The 15,553-nt window shown below is 49.4% G+C and overlaps 1 protein-coding gene across 4 annotated transcripts in view; it reads right to left on the bottom strand.

Annotated features, from left to right (window-relative positions):
- nhsl1b (NHS-like 1b) overlaps positions 1 to 15,553 on the bottom strand; it is a 152,666-nt gene that overhangs the window by 4,484 nt on the left and 132,629 nt on the right. For 2 of the 4 annotated variants that reach the window (XM_038962278.1, XM_038962279.1), the window contains 4 exons: positions 14,871 to 15,066; positions 13,410 to 13,541; positions 8,070 to 11,459; positions 5,908 to 6,031 (listed from right to left, as the gene is read on the bottom strand). In XM_038962278.1, the coding sequence (XP_038818206.1) occupies positions 5,908 to 6,031; positions 8,070 to 11,459; positions 13,410 to 13,541; positions 14,871 to 15,066 (3,842 nt within the window). The remainder of the gene's footprint in view (positions 1 to 5,907; positions 6,032 to 8,069; positions 11,460 to 13,409; positions 13,542 to 14,870; positions 15,067 to 15,553) is intronic. The other 2 variants (XM_038962280.1, XM_038962281.1) reach the window with 1 other exon arrangement.

Below are 15,553 nucleotides of genomic sequence, written 5' to 3'. Positions count from 1 at the left end.
TGAGTGAGAGGGAGAGAATGCAGAGAGGAATAGAGTAGAGAGGGTAGAGGGAGAGAATGCAGAGAGGAACAGAGTAGAGAGGGTAGAGGGAGAGAATGCAGAGAGGAATAGAGTAGAGAGGGTAGAGGGAGAGAATGCAGAGAGGAACAGAGTAGAGAGGGTAGAGGGAGAGAATGCAGAGAGGAATAGAGTAGAGAGGGTAGAGGGAGAGAATGCAGAGAGGAACAGAGTAGAGAGGGTAGAGGGAGAGAATGCAGAGAGGAATAGAGTAGAGAGGGTAGAGGGAGAGAATGCAGAGAGGAATAGAGTAGAGAGGGTAGAGGGAGAGAATGCAGAGAGGAATAGAGTAGAGAGGGTAGAGGGAGAGAATGCAGAGAGGAATAGAGTAGAGAGGGTAGAGGGAGAGAATGCAGAGGAACAGAGTAGAGAGGGTAGAGGGAGAGAATGCAGAGAGGAATAGAGTAGAGAGGGTAGAGGGAGAGAATGCAGAGAGGAATAGAGTAGAGAGGGTAGAGGGAGAGAATGCAGAGGAACAGAGTAGAGAGGGTAGAGGGAGAGAATGCAGAGAGGAATAGAGTAGAGAGGGTAGAGGGAGAGAATGCAGAGAGGAATAGAGTAGAGAGGGTAGAGGGAGAGAATGCAGAGAGGAATAGAGTAGAGAGGGTAGAGGGAGAGAATGCAGAGAGGAATAGAGTAGAGAGGGTAGAGGGAGAGAATGCAGAGAGGAACAGAGTAGAGAGGGTAGAGGGAGAGAATGCAGAGGAACAGAGTAGAGAGGGTAGAGGGAGAGAATGCAGAGAGGAATAGAGTAGAGAGGGTAGAGGGAGAGAATGCAGAGGAACAGAGTAGAGAGGGTAGAGGGAGAGAATGCAGAGAGGAATAGAGTAGAGAGGGTAGAGGGAGAGAATGCAGAGAGGAATAGAGTAGAGAGGGTAGAGGGAGAGAATGCAGAGGAACAGAGTAGAGAGGGTAGAGGGAGAGAATGCAGAGAGGAATAGAGTAGAGAGGGTAGAGGGAGAGAATGCAGAGAGGAATAGAGTAGAGAGGGTAGAGGGAGAGAATGCAGAGAGGAATAGAGTAGAGAGGGTAGAGGGAGAGAATGCAGAGAGGAATAGAGTAGAGAGGGTAGAGGGAGCACAAGGCAAACAGTGCCAGGTTTACCTCTCGTCAGCAGTAACAGCTGGTGCCCTAAGGTCTACATATACACACTGTAGGCTTCCCTCCTTCACAAGGCCTAACTTGTCTTTGCCTCTAATATATCCCCACAAAGATATTAGTTAGGAGAAATCCACCAGGAAAAGTAAAGCCCACAAATGCACACACAAAAAAAAGCCAGTAGAAATAAAATCCCCTGAAATGAAATCCTGTGATTCTCGGGAGCTCTCTGACCATCATACCGCTGCACGTGACCAGGATATATATATATATATAAATTATGTGTGTGTATGCTCCATTGAACGCATGCACATGTGTGAGAACGTAGAGAGTACATGCAGACTGGAAGAGCAGAGTGTACGAGAGAGAGAGTTAGAGACAGAAAAGCTCTTAAGTGAAGCCTCTAACCTAGATCAGGAATGTGGCTTCTGATTTAGGTTCAACTAGCTCAATAATGAATGAACCATCAGCTTTTCATTCACTAAGAAGAAGTAGCAACAGTCATCAAAATAAAATAGTTAAAAGGTTAAAAAAAAATTATGCAACAGTTGGACACTGGATGAAGATACTCCAAAACATATAGAATGTTTTTAACCCATCAGATAATGACTGAATTATAGCACATAAAACATTTTACTGGCTCGGATAATTAATGAATGGAGTTCAGGGATTTTCGTGGGAATTCAGGTATAACATATTGTTAAATGTACGTTTTTTTTGGTGAATGCACTTATACACTGAGTGTACAAAACATTAAGAACACCTGCTCTTTCCATGACATAGACTGACCAGGTGAATCCAGGTGAAAGATATGATCCCTTATTGATGTCACTTAAATCCACTTCAATCAGTGTAGACGAAGGGGAGGAGACAGGTTAAAGAAGGATTTTTAAGCCTTGAGAAAATTGAGACATGGATTGTGTATGTGTGCCATTCAGAGGGTGAATTGGCAAGACAAAATATTTAAGTGCCTTTGAACGGGGTATGGTAGTAGGAGCCAGGCGCACCAGTTTGAGTGTCAAGAACTGGAACGCTGCTGGGTTTTTCCATGCTCAACAGTTTCCATGTGTATCAAGAATGGTCCATCACCCAATGGACATCCAGCCAACTTGACACAACTGTGGGAAGCATTGGAGTCAACATGGGCCAGCATCCCTGTGAAATGCTTTAGACACCTTGTAGAGTCCATGCCTCGACAAATTGAGGCTGTTCTGAGGGCAGAAGGGGGGGGTGCAACTCAATACTAGGAAGGTGTTCTTAATGTTTTGTACACTGTGTAACAACATTTTCTAATGGTAGAAAGTATAAAAAAAATATTTTGTGATAAAATAAAGAAAATCGTGTGCCTCGTTTGCATATATGAATATATTAACATAATGGAATTAAAAGGGATGAAACCACCAAAAACGTGTTATTTCTAAGCCTTCCTGCACTCACCTGCACTGTCTAGACTGACTCATGGATTACTGTTGTTGCCAAGTTCTGTTGCATAATTCAATAAGTGTCAATAGCAGGATACCCTCGGATTAAAAATCAACACGCTTGGCTCTAAATTACATCAATCAATGCATACTTTATATTGTTTGCGAGATCAGACATAATATCACGATAATCCGAGTGTTCATTTTAGCCAGTTCATTTGTAAAAATGTCAACTGTATTAAATTATTACTTTTTTCAATTCCACAAAAAATGAACACCCATCAAAACAAAGTTATATTTGTTCTCTTTCTTGTGATATACAGTGCATTCAGAATGTATTCAGACCCCTTCCCCTTTTCCACATTTTGTTACGTTACAGCAGGGGTGGGCAAACTTTTTGGCTCAAGGGCCACATCGTGATTTCGAAATTCAACAAAGGGACACATTTTTGGGGGGACCAATTGTTTGTTAAAATCAATTTGCGGGGGCCTCCCGAGTGGTGCAGTGGTCTAAGGCACTGCATCGCAGTGCTTGAGGCATCACTACAGACCCGGGTTCGATTCCAGGCTGTGTCACAGCTGGCAGTGACTGGGAGACCCATGAGGCGGCGCACAATTGGCCCAGCGTCGTTCGGGTTAGGAGAGGGTTTGGCAGGCCGAGATTTCCTTGTCCCATCGAGCTCTAGCGACTCCTGTGGCGGGCCAGGTGCATGCACGCTGACACGGTCGCCAGGTGTACTGTGTTTCTTCCGACACATTGGTGCGGCTGGCTTCCGAGTTAAGCAGGCATTGTGTCAAGAAGCAGTGTGGCTTGGCTGGGTCGTGTTTCGGAGGACGCACGGCTCTCGACCTTCGCCTCTCCCGAGTCCATACAGGAGTTGCAGCGATGGGACAAGACTATAACTACCAATTGGATACAACGAAACTGGAGAGAAAAAAAGTATACATAATTATTTTTATCTTTATTTATTTTTTTAAATGTCTCGCGGGCCGGATTGAAGTGCCCGGCGGGTCGGATACGGCTCGTGGGCCGTACTTTGCCCTCCCTTGCGTTACAGCCTTATTCTAAAATGGATTAAAAGAAACATAATCCTCATCAATCTAAACACAATATCCCATATGACAAAGCAAAAACAGGTTTTTAGAAATGTTTCAAATTTATGAAAAATAAAAAACGGAAATACCTAATTTACATAAGTATTCAAGCCCTTTGCTATGAGACTCGAAATTGAGTTTAGGTGCATCCTGTTTCCATTGATCATCCTTGAGATGTTTCTACAACTTGATTGGAGTCCACGTGTGGTCAATTATATTGATTGGACATGATCTGGAAAGGCACACACCTGTCAATATAAGGTCCCACAGTTGACAGTGCACGTCAGAGCAAAAACCAAGCCATGAGGTCGAAGCAATTATCCGTAGAGCTCCGAGACAGGATTGTGTTGAGGCAGATCTGGGGAAGGGTACCAACAAATTTCTGCAGCATTGAAGGTCCTCAAGAACACAAGGAGAGTTTACACAGTGGCCTCCATCATCCTTAAATGGAAGAAGTTTGGAACCACCAAGACTTCTTAGAGCTGGCTGCCCAGCTATTGGGGGAGAAGGGCCTTGGTCAGGGAGGTGACCAATAACCCAATGGTCACTGACAGAGCTCTAGAGTTTCTCTGTGGATATGGGAGAACCTTCCCCCAAAAATGTGCAAACAGCACATGACAGCCTGCTTGGAGTTTGCCAAAAGGCACCTAAAGGACTCTAAGACCATGAGAAACAAGATTCTCTGGTCTGAAGAAACCAAGATTGAACTCTTTGGCCTGAATGCCAAGCGTCACGTCTTGAGGAAAACTTGGCAGCATCCCTACTGTGACGCATGGTGGTGGTAGCATCATGCTGTGGGGATGTTTTTCAGCGGCAGGGACTGGGAGACTTTTCTGGATCAAGGGAAAGATTAACGGAGCAAAGTACTGAGATTCTTGATGAAAACCTGCTCCAGAGCGCTCAGGACCTCAGACTGGTGCGAAGGTTCACCTTCCAAGAGGACAACGACACTAAGCACACAGCCAAGACAACGCAGGAGTGTCTCTGAATGTCCTTGAGGGGCCCAGCCAGAGCCCGGAACCCAATCAAACATCTCTGGAGAGACCTGAAAACAGCTGTGCAGCGGCGCTCTCCATCCAAACCTGACAGAGCTTGAGAGGATCTGCAGAGAAGAATAGGAGAAACTCCCCAAATACAGGTGTGCCAAGCTTGTAGCATCATACCAGAGGCTGTAATCGCTGCCAAAGGTGCTTCAACAAAGTACTGAGTAAAGGGTCTGAATCCTTATGTAAATGTGATATCAGTTTTTTATTTTTAATATATTTGCAAACATAAAAAATAAAAAAAACAGTTTTTGCATTGTCGTTATGGGGTATTGTGTGTAGATTGAGGAGGGGAAAAAAGTTGTTTTATCCATTTTAGAATAAGGCTATAACGTCACAAAATGTGGACAAAGTCAAGGAGTCTGAATACTTTCCGAATGCACTGTAAGTGTCGAGACAATGCGTTAAATCCCTGACGAAGCTTTAGTGTTCTTATAGATGCAACGGATAGACAATGTATTCCATTAAACCCATTTCAGCCATTACCAGGGTGTGTTTGCACCCCTCACACACAGGAAATAGATAACTGAAAAACACAGATCCTCAGGTGGGCGGGGCATGCGCATTGCTAAATTAAGCTACTAGCTACCATCTACCATCCCTTCAACAGCACACATTAACTACTACTGGATTCCCTTCCCAGTGAGCCCGTCTCTAACAGACACGTTACAGAGAAAAGCTCTCCACTGCCTGGCTGCCAGACCCAGAGACATCTGCCTACCGCCTGACGAAAGTACAAATCAAATTGAATTGTATTTGTCACAAGCTTCATAAACAACAGGAGTAGACTAACAGTGAAATGCTTAATTATGGGTTCTTTGCCAACAATGCAGAGTTAAAGATAAAGATTTTTTTTTATAAAAAAAGGACAGCCTGGCTAAACTTATGTGAGAGAGAGGATTGATGGGCTGTGGATAATGGCAAGATGAAGGGAAGGTACAGGGGTTAGGATGAGTGTCATGCTGCATTTAAGCAATGCGAGACAGAGAGAAAGATAGAAGGAGCAGTAAGAGAAAGCTATATTTCAGTGGGGTGGTTGAGGAGGATAGGAGAGGGATGAGAGTGTTGTGAATATGAGAGAGAGTGAGAGAGCGAGACAGAGAGAGCTGGGTGAGGAGGATAGAGGGGTATGGGGAGTAAATAAATGGAGAGTTGAGAGATTAACCGAGAGGAGGAGACTGTGCCATTGCGTACCTGTGGATGGCAGCGAAGAGGTCCTCGGTAGTTCGGGGGCGTGTGGGGGTCACCATATCCCCCCGCCTGTGGATCCTGGGGGCCGGTGAAGACTCAGGAGTGCTGCTTGAATCAAACACCTCACCTAGGAGACACACACATATTAGACACACACACACACACCTTAGAAACACGTTACACACGCTGATGAGAGAAAACATACACAATACATACACACCGACTGAGGAACAAATACAAGCATTACACAGCCCTACAATAGTCAAACACTTCACCTGGTAAATGAAAACACATGCACACAGGACACACGTCACACGGACAGCAGCTGAGGAGCAAGCTAACACACACACATAACCGATGGTCGGATATCCCGCAACAGTAACCTGAGTGACTGGCTTCTTACATTCTCTCCCGCTCTCTCTCTTCTAGTTGAGCTTCTCTCCTCCTCCTCCCTCGCTCGCTCGTGTCTGCACTTCGACTGCCTGAGCCGCTGCAGGCGATCTCATGTTACGCTCTCCCCCTCCCTCCCTCCCTCCCTCCCCACATCTCCCCTCCCCTCCTGTACAGTGGGTCCCTCCCCCTACTCTCCACATTCCCCCGCCTCCCTCCACTAAACAGACCTCCCACTAGGACAGATGCCCCCTACCTCCCAGAGAGAGAGAGGAAGAGAAGAAAGCGAGAAGAAATCGAGAGAGAGAAGAAAGCGAGAGAGAGAGAGAGAAAGCGAGAGACAGAAGAAAGCAAGAGAGAGAGAAGAAAGCGAGAGAGAAGAAAGCGAGAGAGAGAGAAGAAAGCGAGAGAGAGAGAAGAAAGCGAGAGAGTGAGAGAGAGAGAGAGAGAGAGAGAGAGAGAGAGAGAGAGAAGAAAAGAGAGAGAGAAGAGAGAGAAAAGAGAGAAGACAACTGGACAGAGAGAATGACAGATGAAAAGAGAAGAGTACAGTATAAAATAGATACTTGGACATAAGAATGGATGGGGTGGACAGAGGGAAGCAGACAGAGGGAAGCAGACAGAGGGAAGCAGACCGAGGGGGAAGCAGACAGAAAGTCCAGTAATAGAAAGAAGATAGAGGAGACATAGATTAGAATGAGACAGTGACAGCATAAAACAAACCAGAACAAGAGAAGATGAAGTGAGGATGGAGATATTTTTTTGTTGCGTTTATTTCACTTGCTTTGGCAATGTAAACATGTTTCTCATGTCAATAAAGCCCCTTTGAATTGAATTGAGAGAGCTGATAAATCCAGGCATCTGCCGCAGTGCTGTCCCTCACTAAGCTGAGCTCTCACTTAGGGGAAGAGGAGGAGGCAGGCAGGTATGATGCCTTTCTGGCTAGCTCAATGACACAGAACAGACAACAACCAGGTGGCACCATGCTACATTAGCACTAAATGGGAAAACTATGTTTTGAGACCATTTATTTTTAGGGCACTGTTTGCAGAGACAATCAGACCCAATGATTATACTTAAAATCCCCAAATGTGACACAATTTAAAATCCCATAAAGTGGCCAGTCCGGACTCCCGCCAGCCCTGATGGCAGCTTCTTCTAGATGTAATTCAACTCTCACAACAAGTTCAAGATCCAGTTAAAACCAGAGATCCAGGGAGGCCTTCCCTGTGCATCCTTCTAGCAATATCCTAAACCTTTGATCACATTCAATAAAGGGAATCTGTATTGTGTTGCTAACCTTGCCTTCAGTCTAAACCTTTTCTATACCTTCACAGTCAGAGAGACAGCAGGCAGTCTAAGACTAGCTTAAGGGAAGCTGGCCCCAATACCTGCCCTTTGTCCTGCCTTGAAGTGGGATTTGAAGAAGGACCAAGGGACAGCTGGAAACCCCAGCTAAAGCCCCTAGCCTTAAGCACAGCTAATGTCTAGCAATGTAACCTCTCTCAACTGCCTTTTACCTCAGCCAACGCAAACTGTCAGCACAGCTAACAAACACCTGCCACCAGTCAGCACTGAATTCAGTCAGCACTGAATAGCTGCCAATGATGACAGACTAGACCTCGAACTCAGAAACCAAAAGTTTGATTGTAAGCTGCCTCAATGTCATTTACAAAACAGATGTCCCATTTTGTTTCTTCAAAACATTCAACTTTTTGCAAGTTTATCTGAATTTAGTCTTTTTTTGTTAATAATATAAATGAAATCTAACTCACCACTCTCGTCGTCCTTAGAGCTGACTGATCCAGTGGTACTACTGGTCCCATCTTCCTCATCTTCTTCCTCGTCTTCCTCGTCTTCCTCCTCAGCCTCTCTGTTGTTCCGCTCCTGCCCCTCAGCGAGGCTTGTCCCCTGCGTGACGGTGGCCGGAGGCTGGGTCTCCTCCGGGCTCACCGTGGAGGTGGAAGGTTCACTACTCTCTGTCAGGGCTGAGGAACTCTCTGAAATCTCATCTTCCTCCTGCTCCTCATTTTCCTCCTCTTTCGTCTCTTCCTCTCTCACTTTAGCGTCCACTTGGTCTTCTTCTGTGGTGGTTGACTCATCCGGGGGGCTCAGTGTGGTGGTAGTCTGGGCGGTCTCCTCTCCCACCACAGACTGGGGGGTGATGAGGGATAGTTTGGGCTTCTTGGAGGCCACTGAGGGTTTCTGTTTGACTGGGGGGCTTTTGATTGCCTCCTCCACGAGGCTTGGGAGGGGTGACTGCTCCCCGTCCTGATCTGGTTGGGCTGAGCTGTTGGACATGCTTTGTACCTTAGGTTTAGCGTTGGTGATGGCGCCCCCTGGCAGCGCCTCAGAATCACTGTAGTCTGAGCATAGTTCAGCGAAGAGCTTCTTCACAGCAGATGATGAGGCCTTGGGGATTTCCTCTGGACTGGTGCAGTTTATCAGGGGCAGCATGGTGGGATGCTCCTGCTGCTTAATCTTCTCCGGCGTATGGGGCTTGAGGGCCCAGGCCTGGTTGCCCCCCGTTTCCTGAGCTTTGGTGTGTTCCGCCTTGCCGTTGACTTGCTCCTCTGGCTGCTTGACTGAGCGGAGATGCACACTCTGCAGGGCGAATGGGGTGATCAGGGGCATGGGGGACTTGCTGGCCTCCTTGGCTGCAGGGCTGTTTGTGACCGTAGCTGGTTTTAGAGCGTTCTTTGCTGCCTTCAGAGTGAGAGGGGAGGCTGTGGGTGGAGCAGGGGCAGGCAGGGGGGGAGGTGGTGGAGGAGAAGGGACCATGGAGGGGAATGGAGGGGGAGGAGGAGGAGGACTGAGGGTCCTGTTGAAGGAGAGGCTGGGGTGGATGAGGGAATCTGGAGGAGGAGGGGGAGGGAAGTCTGGAGAGGTGGAGTAAGGGGGTGGGCTCATGGGGGTGCCCTGAGGGGTTGTGGGTAACGGGGGTGCGAGGGGCAGAGGGGGGGAAGTGGGGTTGGATGGGGGGAGAGGAGCAGGGAAAGGAGGTGGGGGGCTAATGGGTGCTGAGGTGGGCGGCAGGGGAGGAGGGGGAGGAGGAGGGGGGCCAGAATTCCTGAGAGAGTCAGAGGCGTTTGAGGAGAGGGAGGTGGAGGAGGAGGAGATAGAAACAGATGACAGGAGTGAAGACTTCCTCTCTGGCACTTTGGGCTTGGGTCGTCCTGAGGGGGAATGGGACCGCATGAAGGAGGGCACGGGGGTGCCGGCCGTAGGGGTGTTGGACTGGCTGGAGTAGCCGCTGGAGGGGGAGGTCAGTCTATGGATCCTGTCCGGGGACGAGGTGGCCGTCTTGAGCTTGACTGCCACACCTCCCTCCTGGGCTGGAGGGGCCGAGGCCTGGATATTGATGTGATTGTGGAGACCCCCACTTCCATTCGACAGACCCCTCGGGTGTGTGCCCGCTACAATGTTAGCAGCAGGGAGTTGTTGGTGCGTGGAGGGGGACTGCGGCCCCTGGTCTCCATGGTTACGGGGGTAATCCATGTAGTAGCCCCAGGACTCTGCATAGTCGGACCGCAGGCTGCTGGTGTCGCTGTGAGCTGGCGTCACATGACAGAGCGAGTACACATTAGCCACTACGCCACTATTAGTGTTGTTAGCCGCTAGCGACGTGGCGGAGCTGGTGGCGCTCACACTGCTCTGGCTCCGTGGTCGCAGCAACCAGGGGTCTTCGTAGTCGCTGCACGGGCTGTGGGAGGGCGAGGATGGGGACACGCCCTTCCCCTTTCGATCTCTCAACCCCATCTGGAGGCTCTGCTGCAGGCTAGCGATCAGTGTCTCGTTCAGCACTGATCCGTTAGCACTCACGCTAACTGCACTAACTCCACCCAGGGGCTTCTTCGCGCCAGGCTTGCGGCGGAGGGAGTCAGTCCGGGCCGGGGGCAGCGGCGGCTTCTTGGCCTTGCGGAGAGAGATGCTGCGGGACAGTGAGCGGTCGCTGTAAAGACTGTTAGAATCTTCCTCGTGGCTAGGCAGCTCACGGCACTCATACATGCTGTGTCTGGCAGTCCGGCTGGCTACCACCCCGTGGCCCTGCCCGCTACCATGGCTCCTGGAGCGCAGGCCAGAGTCCAGGTGCATGGAGGTGTAGTAGCCGTCGTTGTCCTGGGAGTACAGGGAGCTGGAGTCGGTGCGGGACGACAGCTCCATGCTGCTGTTCAGATGGTTGATGGGAGTAGAGCAGCTAGAGGTCAGAGGACGCCGGGGCAGGACCACGTTCTCCGGTGTGTCATAGATTGACCACTGGTCGTCGGCCGAGGACGGAGTCGTCGCGGCGATGGTGCTTGTGTGGCTGTGCAGGCTGCCATCCGAGCGACCCGATTCGCTGGGCGTTGCCGGGGCAGTCAACCCTCCGTCTTGGGGATGTGTATGTGTTGGTGTGGAGGTGGCCCGGGCGGGGCAGGTGGTCCTGTGGGTGAAGGAGGTGGAGCTCAGGGGGTCCATGCTGGTGCCCGTGGCCAGACTGAGAGGCCTGGAGATGGGGTAGGCCGTCCCGGGGTGCTGGCTGGAGGATGTATGGAGGGTCACGACCTCGGCAGAGCAGGACATGGTGGCGTTGGGGATGAGGGATGTGGAGTAGGCAGCGTGGGGGGACACCACACATGCCGGACCACCACCCCAGTCCCCTGTCTGGGACCCCCGCACCTCCTGAGACTTGGGCCTCAGATTACCTGTCCTGGGGGCGTTTCTCAGATGCACCACGGTGTTGTCCACCTGCAGTTTGCCGATCTGCCTCTGGGGTGCATTGTGGTCTTCCAGCCTGATGGGGGTGCTGCTGTAGATGGGCTCAGCACTGAGAGACACCCTTGGCCCGGGTCTGGGAAGACTGTGGAAGCGCTGGGCATCTACATTCAGATGCGGGGGTAGGACCAGCATTCCGGAACAGCCGTCGCTACTGGAGACGGAGATGCTTCCTGTAGACGAGGAAGTGGAAATTCCGGCCATCTGGGCTGCGATTCCCTGTCCCCGTTGAGCCCGGATTCTCCGCATGGACGGTGGAACGATCTTCACCTCCTCAGTCTGGCAACCAGAGTCCCTTGTCTCGGAATGTCTGAGCGATGAGTTGCCGCTCCCGACTCTTCCCAATGTGGAATACTGTCCCGGGATGAACATGGAATGTGGCCGGAGCTCGCCCCCACGTCCTTTCGCCACTGCAGAAGAGAGAAAGAGAGAGAGTTTTAACCTATGAGCAATCAAAATACCTCCAGCTTCCGCCTCTCTCTCTAATTTCCTCTCCCTTGTTCCTCCTCTCTCTGGCAGGCTGTCGATCAGATTAGCTGTGTCTAAGAGGCTAATTAATTTGATTTTCTGCAGCCCCGTCTGATGCGCTAATAACCGCTGGTCGTCTTCATTAGGACAGAGATGGATAGAGAAAGAGAAAGAGAGATGGAGAGAGAGGAATAGTGGGACAGAGAGAGAAGAGGACAGACGCCAGAAGGAAGACTCCCACTATGCTTTCCCTCCTACTCTGGCTCCGTCTGATCAGAAAGAGAATGGTCCTCAGGGTGTGGGCAGCTGGTAAGGCATTGGGCAGCTCACACACATACACAAACACACACACACACCCGTACATAAATAAACAAAGTGAAGGATCTGGTGTAAAATAGGAGAGGATATCTGATGTATCGGCCATCTGTGGTGGCTGCCTGTTGATGCTCATGCTCCCTAAACACGCTCACACACACACCTCCCCTCCCTAAGGCAGAGAGTGACAGCACTGCTGTATTAGATAGATTAAGCTGCGGGTTTCTACTTCACATACAGCCTGGGTATCTCACTCACTGAGGCAAGGACTTACCATCTAACAGTAATCAGGACTTCCAAGCCTGTCTGTCTGGTCTTTCACACCGGTCTGTCTGTATAATAAGGCTTCAAAGCTCTGCCTATCAGCTGCACTGATTTCATCCTACAGCGAGATGACATTCTCTTAACGCAAGGAGAGTCCCCAGTCACCCATACCTTAATAGAGTTAGCTTAACTTAGTGTAGCACATAGCTATTAGCAGGGGTGAGGAACCCTGACCCCTCTGCCTGTTCCTCAGCCCATCTGTTCTGAGGAGTAGGGGTGAAAGGTCAGGGGGTGTTAGAAGGGTGGGGCTATCATAACAGCAGCTGACAATAAACGCACAGGGGCGGGAAATGGAAACATTCAGGCCCTCTTCGTCTGGCGTATCCCCTAAGCCTTGGGGAGACAGAGGAGAGGAGAGGTGGGTTCGGGTTAAGACCGATTTCACAGTGAGTCCACAATAGGACATGTATGCTTGACTGTGTGTTTGTTTCGATTGTGACAGAAAACCAATATTGTCCATTCACCTCACATCATATACCCTTTCCTACTTAACCTCCCGCATCATTCTCCCCCTCCCTCCATTGGCCTCAAGCCAACCCCACTCCCCCATGATAGGCGAGTGTGCATTACACAGTTGTGGAAATATGAAGATAGAATGACATCTGTGGTAGGAATGCTGGGATTAGATGCAGGGTTTAGTGGTGGGGTGTGTGGGACACACTGTGGCATGCTTAGATTATCAGTGTATCCCAGGGATTAACACATACGAATAAGTGCCCATTTAGATTCACTAGACTTGTTACCAGCGCCGTTCTCGTAAGTCACCAGATATTTAAAAAAAAATTGTGTTCACATTAGATACACTTATCATGGCTAAGGAAGGAGGACAGCGCAGAGACCGGGCCCATGGGGGTCATGGGAAAAGGAGTGTTTCGGAGTGATGTCAGACTCTGGACTACTAGATATGAGGAAGTAAAGGTCCTACAATGACAGATGCCAGTAGAGATTTTACTATGAGGGGCGGGGGGTGGGGGGCTTATGAAGAGCTTCTAGAAGAGAGATGTCAAATGTCAAGATTCTAGCATGAGAAAGCAGATGTAGAAATTCTAGAATAGGGAAGAGAACTTTGAGAATGAGCAATGGTGGTGGTTCTACGGTAGACTTAACAATGAGGGGGAGTCAAACTAGTCACTAAACCAGCCAGAGGTGTGAGGCAGGTAGGTGGATGGACTAGCTGTCTGGGTCAGGGATGAGGGAAGGGTGGGAGGACTAGTGAGAGCTTTATGCAGAACAGCTCTGGGTATATACCATACCTAGTTCGGTGCAGATGTTGTCAGGCAGCCCTGATATAGTCTTTCTGCGTTTGACCTTCTTGGGCCGGCGGGAGACTGTGTCAGTGTTAATGAGGGAGCGGCGGATGCTGGCCTGCCGGTCAAACGTTGCCCCTAGTGGCCGGGAGGGCGAGAGCAGGCAGGCAGAACAGCGACAAACAAAAACCAGCCCGTTAGTGATACAAACACACGTGCAATTGTGTTCATACATGCAGAGTTTAGAGACAGGCAGAGTGACAGAGAGAGAGAGTAGACAGTCACATATATATAGAAAAGCATGCTGTATAACATAGACGGGGGGAATGACACACAGATAAACACAGAAACTAAAAGAGTGAGTATCCCACACAGCCATACAAGACCAAACATACAGACAGATCAGTGTCTTGCTCTGACTGTCTGAAACTAGTTCAGACTCTGTGAATCTGCTCTTTTTGATGGATGGTGAGAAAGTGATATGAAAACTGACATATAGACAGATGGAGTCTAACACGCTCACATTTCAAACAGTCTTTTTTTATTTAATTTGATTAGATATGACGTTGACATTTTGTTAACTTAAAACACTGATTCTAAACCAATCCGCGTTAAGAAGCCTGCAGATTTAATAGGTCTCACAATTACATGTATTCAAATACATGTTAACACCAACTGACTATTGATACTGTTAGGAGCTGTCTGTGCTACTTTGCTACAGTGTTTTGTGGCAGGATCTAGCCTCGGACAGCTCTCTCTCTATGCCCTGTAGCGGGTGTGTGCTAGCGACAAACTGAGTCAGAGGACAGGACAAACACCACTGAGCCAGAGCTGACAGAGATAGTTAGAGGGAGAGAAAGTGTGTGTGTATGTGGGGGGGGGCAGTCTCAGACTGACTGCTGAGTGACAGATGTCACTAGCAGAGCTGATGTATTAGTGGGTGGGAGATAGAGCAGTACGGTGTCTGTGTTGGGTCCTGAGATGACGTGTGGTTATCTCCATCACCTTGTACTGGTGGTGGTGTGTCTGTGTGTGTATGTAGTGTGTGTGTCGTAGGTGTCGGTCTCTGTCAGACGCCCCATGGTTTGAGATACAGCAATGGAGCTGCTTTGACCTTTGACTGCAATCTCTCTCACTCTCTCTAACACTGGGATGGACTGAGCACGCTCACAAACACACACTTAGCAGGGGGATGGTCAGAGAGTGAGATAATAATATGGAAGAAAAACAGGGGGAATATAATACTACTGACAGACAGAAAACACAATGCTCTATGCATGTGGATGCAATTCCCAGTATGTCCATTCGAAAACACACAGAGGGGTTAAAAGTGAGGCGAAAAATGATTGCTTCAAGACCACGACTCCTATTTCATTGGTTGAATGGCATCGGTAATTGTGGGCATGTTCAACCTAGGACATACAACGGTCACTATTGGGGGTGTGGCAGCCAGGGGGCGTGGCCTACCTGTGACGTTGATAGGGATGACGTCAGTGGGCACGGCCTGAGCCTGCATCCTCATCTTCTCCTCAGGGGTGGGGAGGGTCGGGGCCTTGTAGCAGCGCACCTGTCCGTCACACTCATCTATCCCCTCCTCTTCCTGGGGGGTCTGGGGCCTCATGGGGTGCAGGGACTTGTCATCCTCCGCTGACGAGGCCATGGACTGGAGGAGAGGAGAGAGAGAAGTGAGAGGGAGGAAAAGAAAGAACAGACGGGTACACAGGAATGAAAAGGAGTAGAGAGGAAGGGAGATAAAAGAGAGAGAGATGGGAAGGAGAGGGAAAGAGGAGAGATGAGCTTCAGACTGAGCCTGAAGAAACACACCTGAGCCTGTAGGAGGAAGGTGTGTGTGTGTATGTGTATGTGTATGTGTGTGTGTGTGTGTGTGTGTGTGTGTGTGTGTGTGTGTGTGTGTGTGTGTGTGTTGCACCTGCCCCCACTGGGTCTGCCATCCTTTGTATGAACGCTTTAAACCTCTTCCAGCATTGTGTTCATTATTGCCCAAACACCCACACACACCACTATGTTTACTGCAGCAATCTGACCTTTGAGCCAGAGAGTCTATAAACATGTTTCACGGTCAATCATACACACATTGACATGCACACCCTCACACCCCGACAAACTGACAGCATGGAGGAGTGAGAGAA

Source organism: Salvelinus namaycush, chromosome 24 (assembly GCF_016432855.1).
Source record: "Salvelinus namaycush isolate Seneca chromosome 24, SaNama_1.0, whole genome shotgun sequence".
NCBI lineage: Eukaryota > Metazoa > Chordata > Actinopteri > Salmoniformes > Salmonidae > Salvelinus > Salvelinus namaycush.
This window is presented reverse-complemented; position numbering and strand designations above follow the sequence as displayed.